Consider the following 22537-nt stretch of genomic DNA (forward strand, 5'->3'; position numbering starts at 1 on the left):
CCACTGTTAATTTTTGTAGTATCACAATCTTACTACTCAGTTCCATACAATCCTATTGGATCATACGTAGTAGTCGGATCCTACAAAAGTATTATTTCAAATAAGATGGATTGAAAATAATGTGAAGGTGAAACCCCGCGCGTTGCTGCGGGAGTTTGATATGATAATAAGAAATAGAAATAATGTGTAAGATAGCTAGACGATAGAAACTTGCATAAGTTGATGTGGTTTATCATAATTTAAATAGTATATAGAATGATGACCCAAATTTAAAAGTAATATGATGTGGTTTTATGAGAGAATAAAATAAGGGATATAATTCTAACCATAGATTAATCATTTGAGGGTTAGAAATAATTGAGATGATATAGTTTAATAAGAGAAGAGATAAATAGTATTAACTAAGTGAGAATGAATTGTATAGGTATATAGATATTATACAAAATGATGGAGAGATATATTGAAATATTTTGTGAATTATGTGGAATGATGATTTAACATGCTTAGATTTTTTTTAAAAGCTCTAAAACTTAAGTGAGGATGAACTACATAGGCATATAGGATATTATAAAAAGTGATGGAGAGATATATTGAAATATTATGTGAATTATGTGGTATGATAATTTAATTAACATGCTTGTATTTTAAAGCTCTAAAACTTAATAAATTAGCATGCTTGCATGAGATTTGAGATGTAATAAATGTTAGTGGATGATATTGGCATCTTTGCATGTTGAGCTTTAGGATGTAGTGGGTCTTAACTTTAACTTTATAGAAAGATATGATAAGTACACTCCGGTTTTTAAAAGTAAATTAAATTTATTAGTTGTCCCCACTATTAAGCTCCCTCTAGTTTTAAAAGGTCAAATAAATTCGGATATAACTTTAACTTGTAGGTAGTCCTGATAATAGGGCGGCCAACCAGGCCGTGGAAGCAGCGTAACGGGCTGAAATTAGTGGTGCCTTATATGGGCCGTGAGCACCAGCATTCTCCATCGTCAACGCAGGCATATATGTTCGTTCATGTTCACACCTCTCCGTTGGCCGTTGCAGTCGTAGTGCCGAGCATACTCCGCCGTACCCTTACATTTAGGCCATCCATGTAAGCCAACCCGCAAAATTGGAAGTGTGACCTTTGAGTTTTAAATCTAAGAAATATGATATAATTGTGACAACGAAATAAACAATTGTGACAGTTAAAATATAGCGTAAGAAAGTGAGACAATCAATCAAACACCTTATATACAGGCATGGATGATATTTTGCGACCTTATTATAGCTAGATCGACAAAAGGGCGTGGGGGACCCCTCCATCTCCTTAATTCGTGCATATGTGGGTACTGGGCAGCACTTTAGAAGATGTAGCAGACTAGCAGTAGTAGCAGACTAGCACTTTCAACTCTCCCTCTCTCCTCCCTTTTTTTATTCCCCACCGGAGGAAGCCTCCTCTCTCTCCTCTATTTTCTTCCCCCACCGGAGGAACCGAGGCTGCCAGCGGGACAAAGACGAGCGGCGACGGAGGCGCTGGACGGCCCGAGCGGCGACGCCGGGAGGCCCTAGCGGCGATGGCGTGCGACGCGAGCGGCGACGACAATGCCGGGTGGCCCGAGCGGCGCCGGTGGCGGATCGAGGGCGGCACGCGGCGCGAAAGGCGACGGAGGCGTCGGGCGGCCCTAGCGGCGACGGCGGATCGAGGGCGACGCGAGACGCAAACGGCGAAGGAGGCGCCGGGCGGCCCTAGCAGCGCCGGCGCCGATTGCAGACCGAAGGCAGTGCGAGTCACGAGCAGCGGCAGAGACGCCCGACGGCCATAGCAGCTACGGCGCCGGCTGCGGATCAACATTGGTTGTCCCCTTCTCTTCTCCTCCGCTGCGCCTCCCCTTCTCCTCCGGCCACTACGCCTCCGCCTCCTCTGGCGCGGGAGCGAGGGACGGCAGGGGCAGACGTGTGAAGCCGCTGCAACTTGTCTCGCAGACCGCCGCTCCTCTCTCCCCGTTGGCGGCCTCGCCCCTCTCCCCTCTCTCCTCTAGCACGAGTGTGGGTCCCACCTACGACAAGGAACCCGTGGCCAAGGTTGGCTACGCGGACCTGGGAAAGCTGCATGGATGGAGGATGTGGTAAAGAATATTCGTTTTTTTAGTGTTGAGGCTGAATGCCACGGAGGACCACTGTGAATGGCCTAAGGAAGCCTGGCTAGATGGCAGAAGAAAGCAATATCTCGTCCCCTTCCTCAAGTACTAGACAACACAATATAATATAAATATATACAGTAATTTTACAAAAACTATGGATACTTTAATCACTACTATACAAACAATTTTTTCATGCGGCCAAAAAATCATTTTCGTAAGCGGGCACTTTGCCCACCTACCCTAAGATGCCTAGATATCTTTGGAAATCAGAATTTTTTCCAAATGGGCAACTGAATCGCGTGCGAAAACGAAATTTCCGCATAGGGTGCATTCTGTCGCCCGTCTGCAAAAACAAAATCCGGTGATAAAAATATAAAATTTCCAAAAAAAAAACAAAACCCAAAACCCCTAGCTCCCATTCCCACGTCGTTGTCTGCTCCCATTATCGTCGAGATCGCTCTAGAAGCCGCCGCCATCGCTCCTCGCCACCTCTTCAACAGCAATGGTGGATCTGCCCCTCCCAGGATGCTCCTCACCTCCCCTTCAATGACGTTGCTCCTGAGACTGGCACTAGTGAATCCGCGTGCCCTGAAGCCTCTGTCATCATCGTGGTCACCGTACTCGCAGTCATCGTTAGGGTCTCTGTAGTTGCCCTCGTCGTGGTCATCGTATCTGCCGCCATATCCCTTCGTGGGGTCGCCCGACAGCGGCGGACCGCCCCTCCCGAGACCAAGGGAGGCGCCACCGGGTCGCCATCGTCGTCGTCGCCCTCCCGAGGCAAAGGGCGGCGGATCCATCCCTCACAAGGACAACGTTGATGGATCCGCCGACGTCGTCATCGTCGTCGTCGCCCTAGCTCCTATTGGTGCCCACTGTTGCGCTTCCGTCGCTGGCAGAGAGGAGAGGAGCTGGTAGGGAGAGGAGACGGGTGAGTAGAAGACTAAAATAGAGAGGAGTAGGGAGGAGAGGAGACGTACAGGGGAGAAAAACTTAAAGATTGATGAACAGACCAGTTGTGAATACTCACAGGTGGGTTAATTCGTCCACATGTGAACATAGATCTATTTTTACACGCGGGCCTCTTAAAAGATCTAGTTGCGAAAATGGATTCGCATATACTGATGCCTTTCAAATCTTTTTACATATGGACCTCTTTTTAGTCCACCTACGAAAATCGTTTTATAATAGTGAATCAAACTATCACAAAACTACATATTTAAACCGATGTATCATAAAAACTACAGATTTAATAATAAATTGATAATAAAACTACAATTTTAAGATAAAAATACTACAAAACTACATAATTTAAATGCAAAACTACGACATTTATATTTTGAAGATAACATTAGTGCTAAGAATTTAAACTCTAAAATATGTAATTTTGTAATAACATCAATATTAAATCTATAGGTTCATGATACTTAATATTAAATATGTAATTCTGAGATAAATTTGATATTAAATCTATAGTTTTATATTTATATAATGCCTCAAATATATAGTTTTGGATAGTTTAGTCAAAATATATATAGTTTTGTGAAACTTATTCTTAATATATAAACAATATTAAGGTTTGATAAGAGACACGTGAAAATAACATGAGCAATTTGCTGTGAAGGTATATATATAATTAAATATTTTATTAGGCATATGTGTCTGTATTAAGTAATTTACTCATTATATGATGATGAATTTTGGGAAGGAGGGAGTAAGTAGTAATAGCAGTAATTTTGGCGGGCTGTATCATGTTCTGAACAACAAACAACAAAAACAAAGGTAGTACTACGAGACATTTCGATCTGTGACGACACTGAGTGAGCAATAGCTAGTGCTAGCGATGGATTCATGCATGGAGTGGGAAATCATGGCGGCCAATAGCGCTAGAGGACCCAGCAAATATAATGCAGAGATCCCAGCGATCAATCGACACCCTATCCTGCTACCAAGATCGCGAGTGATTGGGATCAATGATCGATCGAGATCTGACTTCGCTTAGCTAGCTAGAGGGACCAACAGAAAGGAGTGTTGAAGCAAGTATATATAGCTAGGCTGGCTGACCGGTGTGTGTGTGACTGTAACTAATTAGCGCATCGTGCATTCGTGCGTACGACGCGACCACATATACTCCACCGTGCAACCAGAGCATGGATGGGTACGTGCTTTTGTACGGTCTGTTTGGCTGCACTTGTTGCCCGATCCATGGGGATAGCTGGGCGCTTAGCGTTGCGCAGGTGCCGCGACCGTCTCCTTCCGTGTGGCGAGGCGAGGCGCGTAAGGTCTCCAAGTGAAAAGAGGTGCATATTAAGTTTTACTCCCTCTGTTACAAGTTGTTACAAGTTATGAGATGTTTTGACTTTGCTCAAAATTAAACTACTCTAAGTTTAACTAATTTTATAAAAAAAGAGTAGTAATATTTTGAACCCAAGACAAATATGTTATGAAAATTTATTCAATTATAGATTTAATAAAACTATGCTGATGTTGTAAATATTACTACTACTTTTCTCTATAGAGTTAGTCAAACTTAGAGTAGTTTGACTTTGACAAAGTTAAAACGTGTTATAACCTAAAACGGAGGGAGTACATGACAATGGTATAAAGTATTGCTCACCTGTACTTTTCTTCCATTGAAGTCTTTCTTTTTAAGAAAACAAACCAAAGCCTTGTAGTATATTATGATTGGAACTATGAGTATAACTAGTTTTGCAGAGGAGGAAAATTACACATAAGCTTAGATTTATGGGAAGAAAGACTCAAAAAGATTCGCAAAAAGCAATCTAGTCCTTCTCTACCAATTGCTTTGAATGAAGGCAGCCTAATGAACATGGTTGACAACGATGGACGCAGGATGAATATGGTGGGCGGAAGAAGATATTGCCGTAGCACGAACCCATGTGGGGCGTCAAAAAATCGGAAAAGAATTCAGCCACACATTGGATGAGTTCTGTCAAAACCGAAAAAGGCCAAGGTTGAAGCAGAATCGAGAGCAATGATTGAATTGTTGATGCCGATGATAGAGGCAAAAATTCCACGGTAGGCTACAAGAGATTACACCTAGGAGCTTATCCGATTGCAGTTTCCACGGATTGAAGGTTAAGGTATCTAGGGCGCGACTAGAGGAACTCAGTTGCTTGTTGAGAACTTATCACTAGTAGCAAAGAGGAGATCTATCACCCTTCATGAAGCTCACTGGAGATAAGGAATATGGCTAATACAACCTTCTCTTGACCAAATCTGCGGCACTCCTAGATGACAGCGATGAAGACCACGAAGATGCTGAAGAGTGTCACCAGAAGAAGCTCTGTGACTACCTCCATGGTTCCTAGGATGAGCAGAGAAGATGTCAACAATCTTCTCACTCGGACCAAAAGAAAGAAACACAACAGGGAATCCGAACTTAAAAACCTGGCTAGAAACGGTGGATCTACAAGGAGGAAGGAGGCCCAACCCCTCTCCCTCCCGTGGTCGGCGACGAGGCCACCGAAATCAAGGAAGAAGAGGGGTTGGAGTGGGAGGGATGTGGTTTATCTTTCTATAGCTTGGAGAATTCGTGAGAGCCCTTCAAGCAAAAGGTCATAGTATTCACTCGGATCTCATAACCTTTCACCTATTGAAGTCGGCCTTGGTATGTGGATTTGAATACTCTGACTTTAAGACGCATTAAGTAAACATTTCTTTGTCTCTCGCAACTCGCTCTTAATGTCCACCTCATCACCCCACCGGTCCTTTTTCCTCCATCTCTAGCATATGTTGGGGATAAGGGGAAGAGAGGTTCGTCTATACTCATCTCTTAATTTCATTTATATCACCGATTGTCTGTTGGAACAAATCATTGATTATAAAAAAAACTATTTGAAAAAGTAAGATAGTCAATTTGTTACACAACGTGTTTTATATGATTTCTACATGTGACGTGGAAATATTTTAGGCAAATCGTATGAACTATTGTTTATGCTCTTAGGAGTTGAGGTCAAATACTAAGATTCCACGTAAAAATACGAATTAAAATGCTGTAGTTCCAATTTTTTCATCCAGCAACCAATTTTAAATACCAAACCGGCTTTGTATAAAAAGTTCAGGATCAAATTCGAAGCCTTTTTATCGGTCTATAAACCGTTGTTCATCAGTTTCTACTCTCTTAATATTATAAAAAGTTTGACTTTTCTAGTTAATTTTTTTGAGTTATGACATTAAATTAGTGTGATTAAATCTAACATTAAATATATGCTTATAATATGTTTGTTTTGGGTTGAGAATATTATTATATTTTCCTATAACTTTGATTAAACTTAAAAAAATGATTAGAAAAATAGTTAAAATATCTTGTAATATAAAACGGAAGAAATATTTAATTACCACGATTGATTTGTAGAGCCTTGGTCGACACTTCACTAGTAATTGTGACGCACTGTCTATGTGGGTCCGTTTGATAAAGTTCTAGCTCCTGGTCTAACTCATACTCTTTTGGAGCTAAAGCCTAACCAATAGTTCTAACTCCATCCAAAAAAGAAAGTTGAGTTGACTGGAGTGTTCTCACAGAACAAACTGAAGATTAGCTTTAGTCAGCGCCATAACTATATTTCAAACCTAACTTGTAAAATTAAGTTTAGGAGTTAGATCCTCCGAACGGGTCCTCTTATGTGGGGGAGCTCTCTCTGCATCTAAGCCTTGCCGTCCGCGCGCGCGACGGCAGCTCGGGAAGGAATTGGGAGAAGAGACAGCAGACAGACGAGAGGGAATCAGATTAATTAACAAGCGCATGTACACAGGATGTATCGATGACGCGTCGTTCCTCGGCTTGTCATCACGCACTGATCGACGCACACATGAGAGAGACTGAGAGAGAGAGATCGGGGGGAATGGAATCAATGTCGCCGCGGGCGCCGATCTCCTCCTGGCTTCGCCCACGAACGACTTGTCTCTCCCGCGCCGCACGCCGTTTCGTCCGCCATGTGTCCGTGGCCGCGGGTCGTTGTGGATGGCCGCGGGAATCAATCTGGGGATAGATACGAACTAGCTAGCTAGGCTGGCTGGCTGGCGCGCATCGCACCGCATCGCGACGGCGGATTCGCGGCGCCCGACCCGACCCCGGCCGACCCAAGCCAAGGCAGACAGGGGGATCGTCGCGTCGCGCCACACGGGAGGAGGAGGACCACCACACCCACCACCCACCCAACCACCAGTCCAGTCCACCACGCCCGTGCACGCGGGAGACGCATATGCATCCGCTTTTGTCCTCGCCGCGCGCTCCGTCAAAAAGTCGTCGTTGCCCCGCCCGCCGCGCGCCGCTGCCCTGCAGACTCGTTTTCTTTGCCCACTCCAAAGCTCATCCCGCCGCGGCCGCATGCACACGCGTCGCACAAATCCACGCGCGCGGGACGAACCTGGACTACCACCAAGCCACGCATACATAAAGCGGCCCATAAACAAAGGCGCACCTGGTTACTCCATTGTTCATGAATTTCACGTGCAAATCCCTCGGAAAAAAATAAAGGCGTATCTTTAAACTTTTTTTTTCTTTTACAAATACAATACAAACAAATGCATATGTTCGTAAAACGATACACGCTCATACGCTGTTCCTACAAACAGCTTCGAGGACTAAATAGATACGGAGTATATCTTAAAATTGATAAAATCATCACATCCACTTCGTTATTGATAAATGCGTTGCTTGCAGAGGCGGACCCAGAATTGTAAGGTTGGGTATTAAAATAAAGAGGGGGGAAGAATCTCTATACTCAAAAATCCTAATAATTGGCTTATATAATATCACATACTAGTAGTCGTATAATATATAGCGTATATAACAAAAAAAAATTGAGTATAAGTTCATGTATATAGAATTTTTGGTTGGGTAAAATGAAGTGAATCAATTGTGCTAATGAGCCAACAAAGAAGGAGGAGGACACGGTTAGATGGTTTCTTTGCTTGATGGGCTGTTTGATGTTTTTTTTTAATTTTTTAAATACACATATAAAATACATAGTTTATACATCTATTTTTTTGCCAAAATTCTTGGGTATTCATTTGAATACCCTTGAATTGTTATATGCCCGCCCCTGGTTGTTTGTCACAATAATAATTATTATAATTCTAGAACTTGAGTTAGATTAGGCAGGATCTACCGCAAGAAACATTCTATGAGAAAAATGTTCCATTTTCACAAAGAACAGTGACCCTTAAATTTTCAATCAAGAAGTACGTATTCTCCCCGATTACGCGCGAACCACTCTTGCACACATTCGCGAGTGGCCCTTTTAAAACACTCCCACGAGTGTTCTTTTTGACGTACGTACGCTCAGGAAACAGGTCTAACGATGAGTCCTGTACCCCCGACTCAATTTCTGTAGTAACAAACTCGTACATTACCGTGTTATATTTTTACAAAAAAAAAACAACTCCGTTCATGTGTTATTAAGGGTACTTAAGAGAAAATTTTGAAGACAGTATCTGATCGATAACGACGCTATCATTTGCCTTTTTTCTAATGTAGATATAATCAAAAAGAAACTACACCTTCTTTTAGTGGAATTATTTTGTTATCTTTTCCTTTCTACTCCCTCCGTCCTCCAATATAAGAGATTTTTGTATTTTGTTTGCATTGTTTGACTATTCGTCTTATTAAAAAAAATTTGAAATTATTTTTTTTTGACTTACTTTATTATTCAAAGTACTTTAAGCAAAACTTTTTATTTTTTATATTTGCAAAAAAAATTTAAATAAAACAAGTGATTAAACAGTGTAATTAAAATATCAAAATCCCTTATATTATAAAATCCGATGCGCCAATGTTTTAGCTCAATGCTAGGGCCCAGAACGGCAACATCTGAAGAGAGGTAGTACAGTATTATTTTAGTAGATTTTAGTTCGATTCTTTAAAAGAGCCTACTCACCTGTGTATAACAGCGGATACAAAGAGTTCAGATGGAGTTTATAGACTTTTAGACAGTCAAAATACTGTACCATTTCAGATTTTTCAGTGTGTGTTTAGTTCCTGGAAAAAAGTTGAAAGTTCGAAGAAAGTTAAAAATTTGAAAAAAAAAAGGTTAAAAGTTTATGCGTGTAGAAAAGTTTTTATGTGATATGATGTGATGGAAAGTTGAGAATAGGGAAAAACTAAACACGGCCACAGTTGAGAGAGATTTGTAGAATTTGGCATCAGAACACTTCCATTCCAAACAAACTTTGCAGGACGCGCGTTAGCGTCCCACTAAAATTTGGAAAAGAAAAAAAAAACAAACGAACAAAACAACACATCGCTCTCGTCTCTCGTCAGTAAGCCTCAGCGTCATGCATCTACGTGCACACCCGCATCCGCGTCACGTCACGTCACAGCTCTAAGGTACTCCAGCTATTGGCGGGAGCCGTACGACGCCGGCGACGCCAACGTCGACGCCGCCGTCCTCGCCGTCCCCGACGACGCCGTGGTCGCCGACGATACCCGCGGCGTGCCCACCTGCTTGATCACCACGTTCGGCAGCGGGCTGCGCCGCCGCCGCTCGTGCTCCTTCACCACCTCCGCCGCCGCGGCGTCCACCTTCTCGGCGTTCGTCCTCTCCGACATCCTCCGCCCGCGGAACAGCACGGACTCCACGTTCCGCTGCGACAGCATCGCGCCCGCGGCGGCGGCGCCGTGGAGCGCGGTCGCCGCCTTGCTGGCCTGGATGCGCACGTAGTTGCTGCTGCTCCCGCTCGTGTGGCCGAACGCCATGGCGACGGACTCGTCGACCATGTCCGCCACGCCCTCGGCGGTGACGCGCGCCATCTCGCGCGGCGACGGGGAGCGCGTGGGCATCGGCGTCGCGGTGGCGGAGGTGGAGGCGCCGGTGCCGATGGAGAGGACGAGGATGTCGTCGACGGTGGTGGCGAGGGGGAACTCCTGCTTGTTGTGGAGCACGTGCGTGATGGCCGCCGCGGCCGGGTTGCCCATGGCCGCCACGCCGCCGGAAGCCGCGGCGATGGCGGTGCGCCCGTCCACCGACCTGACGGCGGCGGCCGTGCTCCCGGCGGCGCAGGTGGCCGCGCAGACGTCGCGGAGGGCGAAGTCGTAGCTGTCGCTCTCGACGGCGTCGGCGCGCGAGAACATGAAAGGCGCGGCGGTGGCGAGGTCGTAGCACGGGACGAGCAGCGGCGCGACGGTGTCCTTGAGCGTGGCGTCGCCGAACACCCGCCGGAACGACCTCTCCGCCCCCCGCGCGCCGCCGCGGAACAGCCGCGCCCACCGCCCGCGCCGGCCGGCCCAGTCCCTCCCGACGCTAGCAGCCACGAACTCAAGCGCCTCCTCCGCCGTGTACCTCGGCCTCCCGTCGGGGCCCCTCAAGAACAGCATCGCCGCGAGCACCCCACCGGCGCCGGCGCCCGCCGCGACGTCGAAGAAATCCGCGACGCGGGCGTCGGAGTCCCCGGTTCGCTTCCGCAGCCCGGCCTCCAGCCGCGCGAGCGCCGCCGCGGCGAGCAGCGCGTCCCCGGCGCCCGACGAGCCGCACCCGTCGATGGCCAGCACCCGCACCCGCCCGTCCATGCCGCCACCGCCGCCAAGAAACGGCCTCGCCGGCGTGCACGGCCCCGACGACAGGCACCCGCCGCCGCCGGCGCCGAAGAGGAACTTGCTCTCCAGCAGGGAGAAGATCTCGTAGCTGAGCTTGTCCGCGTCCATGGCCATCGGCGAGCTCGCCATTGCCAATGCCCAAGGTGGTGCTCGTGTGCGTGCGGATCGGATTGGATTGGACGACGAGTGTTCGATCGATGAGCTTTGAAATGATGCGTTCACCTCGAGCTCGAGGTGATATATAGAGGCCGGCGCAGGATAGCTCGAGGGGCGCCACGTGGACGGTGCGCGAGCGTACGGAACGCGCCGTGGCCGTCGGATTGGGAACGGATGCCCAGGATACGACCCGCGCGGGAAGGTGGCGCGAAGCCTCGTCCCGAGATACGCAATCTCAGCCGACGGGAAGCTTCCCCGCGCGCAACCCCCCGTGCCGCCGCGCTGGCACGTGGGGCCCACCTGTCAGAGAGAGATGCGGGTGGTGGGGCCGGGCTCACCGACGGGGATGGGGGGGGATGTCCGGGGAGGGCGAAACAGCGGGGTGGACCCGGTGGGGGATCGGGACACGTCAGGTGGGGCCCGCGCGTCAGCCGGACAGCGAGGCGTCGGCGAGGGGATCTTGGGGGGGGGGGGGGGGGGGGGGGGGGCGGCGCGGCGGCAGCGGCAGAGGCGAGAGGCCCATGCGGCTTGCACACGTGGGGGAAATGGCACTGTACGCGCTATAGGTAGCTCACTGGAGTAGCTACCTCGATCTGCATGGCATGGCTGCCTGTACGATCCAGTACAGGTCGGGAGTGAGTGACCGTGTCATCAATGGACAATGGGCAGTAGGTAGTACGCACTACGACTGTACTGGTATGGATGATCCTTTCAGCTCGGGGACCTACTTGTGCTGCCAATGTGGTGGTTCTCATCACTTTGCTTGAGTTCATTCCCCGTACATTTGTTTGTGCATTGTCGCTGAATCAAAGAGGACTTGTTAGAATCTGTTCGGTATAATTCTAACTCTTATCCATATCTGATTTAGCTTAAGCCCAACCAAGTAATCTAGCTTAAAAAAATTAGAGCGGAACTGACCAGATTGCTCTGGAGAAAAGAACTAGCGGCGTGGAACAGCAGTTTGGTCGCTCCACGACGATCAACTCCAATCGCATATCAGAAATACCTTAGTAGGACTCTAGCTCTAGCTCCATATTTTCTAGAGTTCGAACCTAAAGACCAATCTAACAACTTCACCTCAATATATCGAGAAAGGAAGTGAAATAGGCCGAACTGATTTGAAAAAAAATGAATTAAGGATGAAGTGGGGGGTTTAGACTTTAGACTCCTCTCTTCCAGCAAATACAGACTCCCTTGCAGGATTTGGAGACTTGCCAAACAAGCTTAAAGATTTCATCAAGGCACCAATTGATTTATGGAGTTATTGTCCCGGTAAAATCTGATAACCTCGGTACCATTTCACATTAAGTTTAATAGTTAGTAGAATGGAATAGTCCTATTTTAAATAAATTATTCACTCGAAATGTATGATTGAAGCTCCGATCCGCCATGGCTACTCAACCTGTACGTCTCTACGCGTGTACGCCAACAGAGAAAAACAGGGCCTATCTTCTTGGTTCTGATAAACAAAACGAAGCCATGAACGTACGGGTCTAACTAGACAAACATATATAGTTCATGGTTTGAAATTCGAGTTCATAGATAGATTATAGTATATGTTAGGGTTAGGCGGCGTGCAGCTGGCTTGAGGTTGAATTAACAACCATCAAGTTGGTTGAGGGAGCTGCCTGATTTGTACTTAGATGCTGTCGCTTAATTGGAGATCTCTCCTCTGACTGACTGCATTATATAGTGGTTGTTCTGCTGCTGCTCCTTCTGTGAGCTTTCGTCAACACACACACACGCAAAAAAAATTGCAGATCGTGCACACGTACGTGCAACCAGGTACGGTGTTAAGCTAAGCAAAGCCAGCTCTTGTCTTACTGGCCGGCCTTGTTATCCTTTCCGTTCCACTTAAAGTGCATGACGGCCGGTGATGTCCACTTCAAACCACCGGCAAATAAGAAGTGACAACATATAATTTATGAGTTTATTGAGTTGATGGTATGTGTATATCTCTTATAAAATATAGGCCATATTGATAACTGGATACGTCAATGAACATTTGGTATAGCTTGGTATACCTGCACGATTCATTTGGAATTTTGGATGTTTTTTTAAGTGAAGTGTGCAAGTGATACCTAAACTTGTACGAGGGTGTCATATAGATCTCTAAACTATCAAAATGTATTTTTGGTCTCTAAATTTGTCTGGAGTGTTATATAGGTTCAAATAGGTTTTGACCCGCTCCATCCGCTGGCGTGTCATGCCACGGTAACGCCTGCGTGTTAGTGGGACCCACATGTTAGTTATATAAAAAAATAAAATGTAGAAACCATATTTTTCTCCTCTCTACCTTTGATTTTCTTTTTATCTTTTTCTCTCTACCTAAGGGGAGAAAATATGGTTTTTAATTTTGTTTATATACATGACTGACATATGGGTCTCCACTGACACGTAAGCGCCACCGTGGCGTGCCATGTTAACACATGGAGCAGGTTAGTACCCATTTAGATCTATATGACACCAAGACAAGTTTGGGGACCTAAAAATACATATTGAGAGGTTAGAGATATAGATGACACAACTACATAAGTTTAGGGACTGCACATGTACTTGGAAATTTTGAATGGGTATTAATAAAGAACGTTTGCACAGAACTTGATAATCAATATCAAAATACTCGTGCAATTCATGTATAATAGTAGAATTCTGAGACCAACTGATGGCAACTCCCAGAAACCGATCCCATGTGAACAAGTTATTGGAGAACAGGTGTAGCATAAAGTCGTTATATGACTACCCATAATTACAAAAACGTAGGTGCATTTTCAGTTGAAGTTTAGTAAGGTTTATCAATTATCAATTTATTGTTGGGCTTCCTTTTATTGAGCGTGTCAAAAAAGATACTCGTATGTCTAGGAGCATGATGTAGGCGCACATGCATCTTTCATGTAATTACACAAAAGATAGATGAGCCATTTTTTTGGATGTCAGGTTTGGATCACGTGGAATTTATATATAGGACTATATATAAGCTGTGGCTCATAACATCACTACGTCTAAAACAAATTTGTTTTTAATTAAAACAGTTGTGCTCAACTGAACTGAACAGTGTATACAGTTGCAAAATAAATCTTTGGAAGTAACTTATACTATTATGGATTTATCAATGCAATCAATGAGATACAAGCTGAATATCCAACACACGCAATTCGTCAATACTTCATGAAATGGAGCAGATCTAAACTAATCGCCTGTGCACCATGTAGTTGGCACAGAAGATATAGTTGAGAGCTTAATTACTCAGGCACCAAGCTAATCCCAATTCCCAACAAAAGTTTTTTTTTGGAAGAACTTCTGCATGCAACTCCAGTACAGTTATATCCTAACAAACCAATACACGAAATTGATCTGACGGGTGAAGTTAAATCAAAGACCAACCCAACCCGTTTCAGAAAAGGATTAATTTTTTTTTGACCAACCCAATCTAGCACGTTTAAATCCCTACGTTGAAGCAATGCTAAAATCCCTAAGCATGAAGTCATATACAACCCCCGTGGCCTCAGCATAGCGTCATAGCATAAATTGAGGGATACAACACAAAGAAATGACAACGGCAATGACAGACGGGTTGCTAACTGGTATGTATTACGACTGACATTCTGTTTGTAAACTGCCAACCAGGCCAACAACTTACAACAAAGGAGGGTACCTAAAGTCACACAGTTAAGGTTTTATTTTGTTCATTTTTGGTTTTCCTACCGGAGGTTTTCAGGGAGCCTTGGCCGGGTCATCAGTCGGCACATCATCCTCGTCATGGTAGATGTTCTCTGCCATTTGCCATATCTGAAGGATGTTGTCCTCAGCGACGCTAGCAATCACCCAGTCCTCGCACGGGTTCCAGGAGAAGTCGGAGATCTTGCTTGTATGGCCTCCATGAATGAACAGGAGCTCCGGAGGACCATCTTCCGCATCCTCCGGTGTCTGTTCCTGGTCAATCCTGTAAAACACAAGGCGTCAATCAGAAAACGAATTTTACATGGCTGGCACATGGTACTAAAAGTAGAAAGCCAATGAACAGATACAAGGTGGAGTGTAAGATCAAGATAAGGTGTAACATCAACAATTCTACACAAAAGATGGTGACATACTACATGTGTCCCAAAATAAACAAATATAATATAGGATGTGACATCCTAGTGCAGAAGTACACTTGGGACAGAGGCGTCAAGTATTCCCAAGCATAGTTACAAAGTTCCCAGGTCAATGGGATACTACTTGCCAGAGGATTTTACAAGGTGGGGACGAAAATGTCCCCACATTCCCAGGAAAGGGACAGCGTTCCCAGGTCGAGGAATGCTGCCACCGAGTCCATTTCCTGTGACTATGAATCCCAAGGAAGTAGTTATGAACAGTATCACTTATACCATTGAAATGTGAGCCATGCTCACTATCGTTCCCAATCCAGAAGAAAACCCAGGACTATGCAATCTCCAAAAAATTGTGCACCAGAGGATGTGAAAAATACCAACCGCATTGGAAAATTTCTTGAAAGCTGAGACTTTTACCTGCTTAAATCCCAGACCATTAACCTTCTGCCAAGACAACAAGATGCAAGTATAGTCTCATTCTTTGGGCTCCATCCAACTTGAAATACTTCCTCCCTGATTATGAAATATTTACAAGTTTAAAACCAGTAATGATAACAAAAGGCAAAGCATGAACAACAAAGTGAAACAGGTGCGCTATACTTTGATAAAAGTTATTTTGGCAGGTAAAGAGGAAGCAGTGTTAAACAAAAAAGTTACTCCCTCCGTTTCACAATGTAAGTCATTCTAGCATTTCCCACATTCATATTGATGTTAATGAATCTAGATAGATATATATCTCTAGATTCATTAACATCAATATGAATGTGGGGAATGCTAGAATGACTTACATTGTGAAACGGAGGGAGTATTAACATTGGATTACTGGAAATTTACTTGTGGCAATCAAAGGTGTGTAGGGAAGTATCAATCTTCCGAAGATCAAATAGTTTCACGGTCTTGTCAGTTGAACCAGTTGCAACAACCCATTCATTGAAGGGGTTGAAAGCCAGACAATTCACCTACAAAAGACAATACATTAAAAAGAAGGAACTAATTTGCACCATTTTTAGGGAGCCATGTGCTTAAAGTATTTATTATTAAGAAACACAAATGAAGTATATGATGTCCTCTATGCAACCATACATGCTGAGATAAATGCCAAAAAGAACTTTTGCAAGTTGTATTTGAATTTTTTTAAGTCAATATATATATGTAGTTTTGTCATGTTAGATTGACACAAAAGTATATCTGTGCATATATATAATTCTAAATTTAAACGCTTTCTATAAATCACATTAGAATAGTGCCCACTACCCGCAACACCAGAGCCAAACTGCTATCAATCCACTATCCACTGTTGACCACTAAGATGACAATAGACATGCAAATACAGTAAACACAGGTTCCTTTCTCTCTTTCTTTTTTTTGGAAAACAGAAATAAAAAAAAGGGCTCATCCAGAATACTATACGGAGAGAACACTAAGCAATGTGCGTACAACAAAACATCCTGCAAATACAAATAGGTAAAGACTAGAAAGCATCAGAGTGCAACTATGAGAGATAAGGCACGTTTAAAAAAAAAACTGAACAGGACTGTTTTGGACAACACAGAGGTCAACATGAAAATCAAAATGAGATCTGATTTTGTCTGAAAACAACATTGAAGACAGAATGTAGAATGATCAAAACATTGAAGCCAAAAATACTCAGTTTTGCACCAGTAATTCATAATCATGCTCACTTAACGAGCAAGAACAAATAAACAGACCACACAAATTGCTAACCATGACATAATAACATTCCTCTCGTAGTGCCAACAGACGTCACATAAAAATGGAGACTTAAGGCTCAAAAGGATACTTACCTCACCCTGGTGTGCCGCCACAGACTGTACAGGCTTAGTAGACACAGGAGAACGTAAATCCCAAATTAGCAAATTGTGATCATCACCAACTGAGCCAAACAAGTATTCATGCCTCAAATGCCAGGCAACATCTTCAACGACACCATCATGATACTAAGCACAGAAGAAGGAAAAAACAAGAAGTGTTATTGCATTAACAGAAACAAACTGTATACACTTCCAGACTCAAAGAAGTCACTAATAACACTGACAAAAACATGAAGAGCAATCAAAGTATTCCAGAAAGAAAGCCTGCCAATATTCCACTATTAAAAATCGGATCATGTACTACAAATAATAGATGTTGCCATAGAATGTTCTTCAACTATGACCACTAGCATGACTATATGTGGATAAGTATTATATCATTCACATCAAAACGTCACCAGCTTGAGTACATTTACATGACACTGTATTATTACATTTTTACAAACAAAAGGTTACCACTAGAGAAAAAAATGGTCAGTTACATGCATATTAGAGATCAGGCCAGTGTTTAAGACTACAAATCACAGGAGCAATTTTCATTCATTAGCACCTTAGTCAGGGAGAAAAATAAACAAGTTGGTTGATGTTATGTTTGTGACGACTTTCCCAGATTTTATGACCATCGATTTCCTAACAGGTATAACTTTTTCCCAGATTTTTTACCCAGTATATTCCATTCAGATAAATTGTTAGAGGACTGACTAATTGAGAAAGTATTGCACTCTCCAAGAAAGAACCTCAATCAAAACTGCAGTTGGAAAGTTTTACAGGGTAAGCTTTACACAATACTAGATGAGTTATTATGTCACATAGTCAACATACTAGAGTGTTAAACTATATTGCAATTATGATGCTTAAGTAACCGTGAATTATGATATGTAATACAAGATAAATTAAACAGATAATTTCAACACAGCTATCAGTACTCTAGCTTATTGATCTACTATTTAGGCAAAAGAAAGTAGTTTGACTTCGTATTCATTATATACTTGGCTCACACCTTATATGTACTAATACCACCAGGAATCTATTCTACACACCTTTTCTTCAAGCAGACATGGCAAACACATTTATTTATAACATTCCTAACAAGTCCCATGTTTTCAGAGAAACATGGTATCAGAAGCCACAAAGAATTCTTTAATCAACGCTTCTCCATACATTGACTAACACCAATGGGAATAGGATCATGAGACATACCTTAAAAATCTGAAGAGCGTCAAGGGTTTTGTTTTTACTATTTGCTTTGATGTCCCATAAGCAAATTTGAGCATCATCAGATCCACTCAACAAATGGCCCTCCTTAAATATACTCCAAGACAGTCCATATCCTTCAGAGTTATGTCCCTTCAGCCGTAAGTCAGGATTGCATGCACCATCCAATGGAGGCTTTGATGGGTGCTTGCTATAATCAAAGACATATACTTCTGCACTGACTGTCTTGGTAGCAATTATAAATGAATTCTGGGGCATATACCGAGCTCGATTAACCTCTCCATCATGATTTATCTGTTGAACTATTTGCACCTACAAAAGGAAGAAGCCATATGCAATTGTGATATTTGCGAAGAAGGAAACGGGATAAAGAAAGAAGAATACATTCAATGTATTTATCTGTATGCCATCACAGAAGCATTTTTGTTCAAAAATACAGAAATAGCAAGCCCAAGTATGAAGGGAACATTCTAATGCTACCTTCACTCTATGGATGTAACACCTCCCTAGAAAAAGGTAGGTTGCATAAATATTCAATGCTATATAATAAATTTTCATGTGATGCAGATACAAACAAACAATAATAATCGCAATATACAAAGGAAGTAATTAACAGAACTTTAGGGCACATGCACACTGATACTTGTAAAAATGGCATATCAATTCAGTAGAAGAGTTGTATATTCCTACTTCCACCTCTATGATACAATTATGCTCTTCTAATATAGAGTGCAACAGGAAAAGCAATACTACTGTTGATGGGTTATAGAATGATTAAATATCAAAAACAATGTAGTAAGAAAAACAAAGGGGATCAGAATAATAGATTCACAGAAAAGTTAATCTCTTGGTCACACATAACAACTATTATTGCTACAGGTGGACTGATGTAGACAACACAATATATGATATGTGTTATTTCAACGATGAAGAGTTCCTAACATGGCCATAAAATTCTAATGGATACATATATAGATGACATGTGAAGCATGTCATTGGGTTGGCAAGAAACTCCAAGGACATACATGATTTAAAAGAAGAAAACATAACAAAATGGTATGGAAGATTGAATCTCAGAACAGATAAATTAAATTTTCCTTAACAATACAAAACAATTGAAAATCATACACATAAACCCACCGAAGATGGCACAACCTAAATCCCCAATCACAAACAAACAGTAAACATCCTAGTTAGATTCAGATGTGTTTGTCCCTAATTTGATAGAACAAATGCACCTCAATTACTTTGTGTGCATCTAAAAGCAGAAAGAGGGTATCATCCCAATTCAATCCAATTAACCATGGTAGGAAAAAAAAACCCCACAAAATCTCCACTCCGTATTACACACCAAAAAAAGGAAAAAAGGGTGCACAGATAATTGATGAAGGAAGTTCAAACCACATATAGCAAAGCAATCACAAACCAAAGCTCCATTCGTGTAGAGGTACATCACAAAAGCCTAAGAGAGGTACAAACCTTGCTGGATCCTGCACCATACAAGCCACTGTTAGCATCGTCAGATTCACAGTATTCCATATCCTCAACATCACCACAAGGGTATTCTATGTCCTCATCATCATCACAAGATAGTTGAGCTTGTGCAATTATTAGGTAATTGGGAGATTTTTCAGAGTTTTGCGGGTGATGTGTGCCAAGCACCATCTTCTGATGTTGATCCTGACCAGGAAGCCACTGCACGGTACTCAAAGGACACTCAAATTGTTGATGATGCAAAGGTCATAGATGAACGGAATGTTGCACAGCCAGGTCTGGTAAATCTCCTGCTCCTCCCTGGTCTTCATATCCTCCTGCTCCTCCATGATCCTTACCGACATATTCACCATCTTCGTCCCCAACTTATCCACCTTCGTCCTTCCTTTCTCAAACGCCGCCATCTTCATCTTCATATCATCCTGCTCCTCCGTGATCCCTACCAACGTATTCGCCATCTTCGTCCCTGACGTATTCGCCTTCTTCACCCTTCCTTTCTCAAACGCCGCCATCTTCGCCCTCCCTTTCTCAAACGCCGCCATCTTCGCCCTCCCTTTCTCAAACGCCGCCACCTTTGCCCTCCCTTTCTCAAACGCCGCCACCTTCGCCCTCCCTTTCTCAAACGCCGCCACCTTCGCCCTCACTTTCTCAAACGCCGCCATCTTCGCCCTCCCTTTCTCAAACTCCAACATAGAGGATTGAGGTTTCTAGGGTTTAATCTAGAGAGCTTTGATGGAGATATGGCAGGGAGGTCAGGGATTTATTGGCTGGCTGCGCTATCATGTTTGGGCTAAGCCAGATTGGGAATGAGGTCAAGGGGGCCCAGGGACAGAAGAGATTTCTGGCTTCACATCTAGAATTGGGCTTACATGTGGCAAAAATTGAATGGTACGGCCCAATTATGCAGAAAGAGATAATACCATTTGTGCAGGTTCCGCAATAATAGAATTGCACAAAGGCTATGTCAAACTTAGAAGGTTGTAATCCTCAATGCAAATTCAAGCATGGTCACAAAAAGAACCTGATAGACCTATACTATTTCTGAGAGGGGATCAAACAGTTCTCACTATAAAAAGGCTGCAAGAGACAAATCAAAAAGAGAAAACTGAAAAGAAGACTGACCAACAATAAAATAGCAAACATGAATACAAATAAGAAAATGAAAAGGGGACCAAAAGAGAACACTGCAGCTTTTTCACCACGAGAGCTACAATCCAATAGTTGCACAGGTAACGTAAATAACTGAAATATGAAAATATCAGTCCCAAAGGGCTTTGAAGAAAATTTCATCTTTGATTATAAATACATTGCATAAAAAAAGGGCTTAAAATACAAGGATTAATCACCATTCTGGATATTCCTGAAGTCGAGCATTTTTTATAAAAAAAAGAAGAAGAAGACATGGATCAAATATATGAATTCAATCAATAAAATCTTTTCCAATTACCAGATGGGTATACCTTCGACATTATGCTTCGAATATACCAAATGTCACACAAATTCAGCACCGTTTCATAACTACCATAAATGAAAACTTTGTTTCCGTTAGGTGGATCAGACAACCTCAAGGAATTCAATGGTACAGTCTACTCCATCTGCATGGTTGACTAACCCGCAAGCGCCAAACTAACAAAGTAATAATGCACAAGCGCCAAACTAACAAAGTAATAATGCGCAAGCGCCAAACGAATAAAGTAATAACACACAAGCGCCAAACTAACAAAGTAATAACCCACGTGCGCCATAGTGCAAAATCGCGCCAAAGCAGTACGCTATCCTCCTCCAAATCATTTCACCCTCATAAATATATGTCAAGACATACTTACCCATTACGAAACTAAACCTGCAAAAGTCTTTGAAACCCTAACCATCGCCGGCCGCCTGCTATAACCCAAAACACCACCGCCCTGGTATCAGAGTCCATAATTCCAAAGAGAGAAAATCACTCGCAACCGCAGAACATAACTAGTGCCCGAACTAGCCACCATGGAGCAGATAAACATAAATCCCCTCTCGCCTGACTAAACCACCACTCTCCTCGAACCCAATAACACCAATTACAAAACAATTAACAAAGGAAATTCTAACCCCGAACAGAACAGAGCAAGGCGTGCAAAAGTCTTTGAAACCCTAACCATGCACCTGGTATCAGAGTCCATAATTCGAAAGAGAGAAAATCACTCGCAGCCGCAGAACAGGAACTAGCGCCCGAACTAGCCACCATGGAGCAGATCAAAACATAAATCCCCTCTCGCCTGACTAAACCACCAATATCCTCTAACCCAATAGCACCAGATTACAAAACAATCAACAAAGGAAATCCTAACCCCGAACAGAGCAGCACGAGCCCACTGCCTCACCATAGCACAGCATAGCAACAACGACGAGAATTAATTAATAGCGTATAAGAAGAGAAAGGGGGGGGGAGTGGAGGGGAAAAGGGGGGGGGAGGGGGAGAGAGATGAACCTTGCCGGAGGCGGCGCCGAAGCCCCCGATCTCGGCGTGGTCGTCGTCGTAGTGGCGCGCGTCGGCCTCGGCGTCGTCGAGGGGGAGCTGGACCTGGGCGAGCATGAGGTAGTTGGGCTCGTTGTCGGAGGTGTGGGTGCCGAGCACCATCTTCTGGACGGAGTGGTCCTTCCCAGCGGGCTCAGCGCGGTCGGGGAGCCACTGCACGGTGAGGGACGGCCACTCCAGGGCATGGGTGATGACGAGGTCGTACAGGAACGGGGTGTTCTTCTTCCAGATCTTGTACTCCTCGTTGATCAGCCGCTCCTCCACCTCCGCCCGGAACTCCTCCTCCTCCGCCGCCGTAGCCTTCGGCATCTCGCCCCCCGCCGCCGCCGCCGCCGCGCCCTCTCCTAGGGTTAGGGTTTGGGGGCGCGTTGTTGGAGGAGGCGAGGGTTTTGGAATTGGGGGCGGGTTGAAATGGCGGGAGGCGGGGGAATGGATGCGAGACGGATGAAGAGACTGCGAAAAAAAAAAAGGAGAGGAGAGGAGAGAGAGACCGAGAGGGTATAAAAGGGAGGGGGGGACGAGTCTGACCTGACGAAGCGAATGGG

The 22537-nt window shown here is 44.0% G+C and overlaps 2 protein-coding genes and 1 long non-coding RNA gene across 3 annotated transcripts; all 3 read right to left on the bottom strand.

Annotated features, from left to right (window-relative positions):
• Positions 1-5073: 5073 nt before the first annotated feature.
• LOC112938351 (uncharacterized) lies at positions 5074-5849 on the bottom strand. Its single transcript, XR_003241542.2, has 2 exons — positions 5541-5849; positions 5074-5457 (listed from the first exon to the last, which is right to left on the bottom strand). It is a non-coding gene; the product is annotated as an uncharacterized lncRNA (long non-coding RNA).
• A 3421-nt stretch (positions 5850-9270) lies between these two features.
• LOC4333539 (patatin-like protein 3) lies at positions 9271-10900 on the bottom strand. Its single transcript, XM_015774514.3, has one exon. It carries the CDS (start codon positions 10813-10815, stop codon positions 9490-9492), a length of 1326 nt encoding a protein of 441 aa, XP_015630000.1. The 5' UTR covers positions 10816-10900; the 3' UTR covers positions 9271-9489.
• A 3496-nt stretch (positions 10901-14396) lies between these two features.
• LOC4333540 (histone-binding protein MSI1 homolog) lies at positions 14397-22408 on the bottom strand. Its single transcript, NM_001418382.1, has 6 exons — positions 21945-22408; positions 17969-18295; positions 16742-16894; positions 15771-15895; positions 15354-15449; positions 14397-14785 (listed from the first exon to the last, which is right to left on the bottom strand). Exons 1-6 carry the CDS (start codon positions 22299-22301, stop codon positions 14557-14559), a joined length of 1287 nt encoding a protein of 428 aa, NP_001405311.1. The 5' UTR covers positions 22302-22408; the 3' UTR covers positions 14397-14556.
• Positions 22409-22537: the final 129 nt, after the last annotated feature.

The sequence above is a fragment of the Oryza sativa genome, chromosome 3 (assembly GCF_034140825.1).
Source record: "Oryza sativa Japonica Group chromosome 3, ASM3414082v1".
In the NCBI taxonomy this organism is placed as follows: Eukaryota; Viridiplantae; Streptophyta; class Magnoliopsida; order Poales; family Poaceae; genus Oryza; species Oryza sativa.

Bases quoted from the DNA above. Each gene is read 5' to 3' on its own strand.
- LOC4333539 (XM_015774514.3), bottom strand. From the start codon at position 10,815: ATGGCGAGCTCGCCGATGGCCATGGACGCGGACAAGCTCAGCTACGAG.
- LOC4333540 (NM_001418382.1), bottom strand. From the start codon at position 22,301: ATGCCGAAGGCTACGGCGGCGGAGGAGGAGGAGTTCCGGGCGGAGGTG. The intron at 18,296-21,944 runs GTTCATCTCTCT...TTCCTTTTGTAG, and splicing joins TCGGCGCCGCCTCCGGCAAG to GTGCAAATAGTTCAACAGAT. The intron at 16,895-17,968 runs GTATGTCTCATG...TTCTGTGCTTAG, and splicing joins ACGCTCTTCAGATTTTTAAG to TATCATGATGGTGTCGTTGA.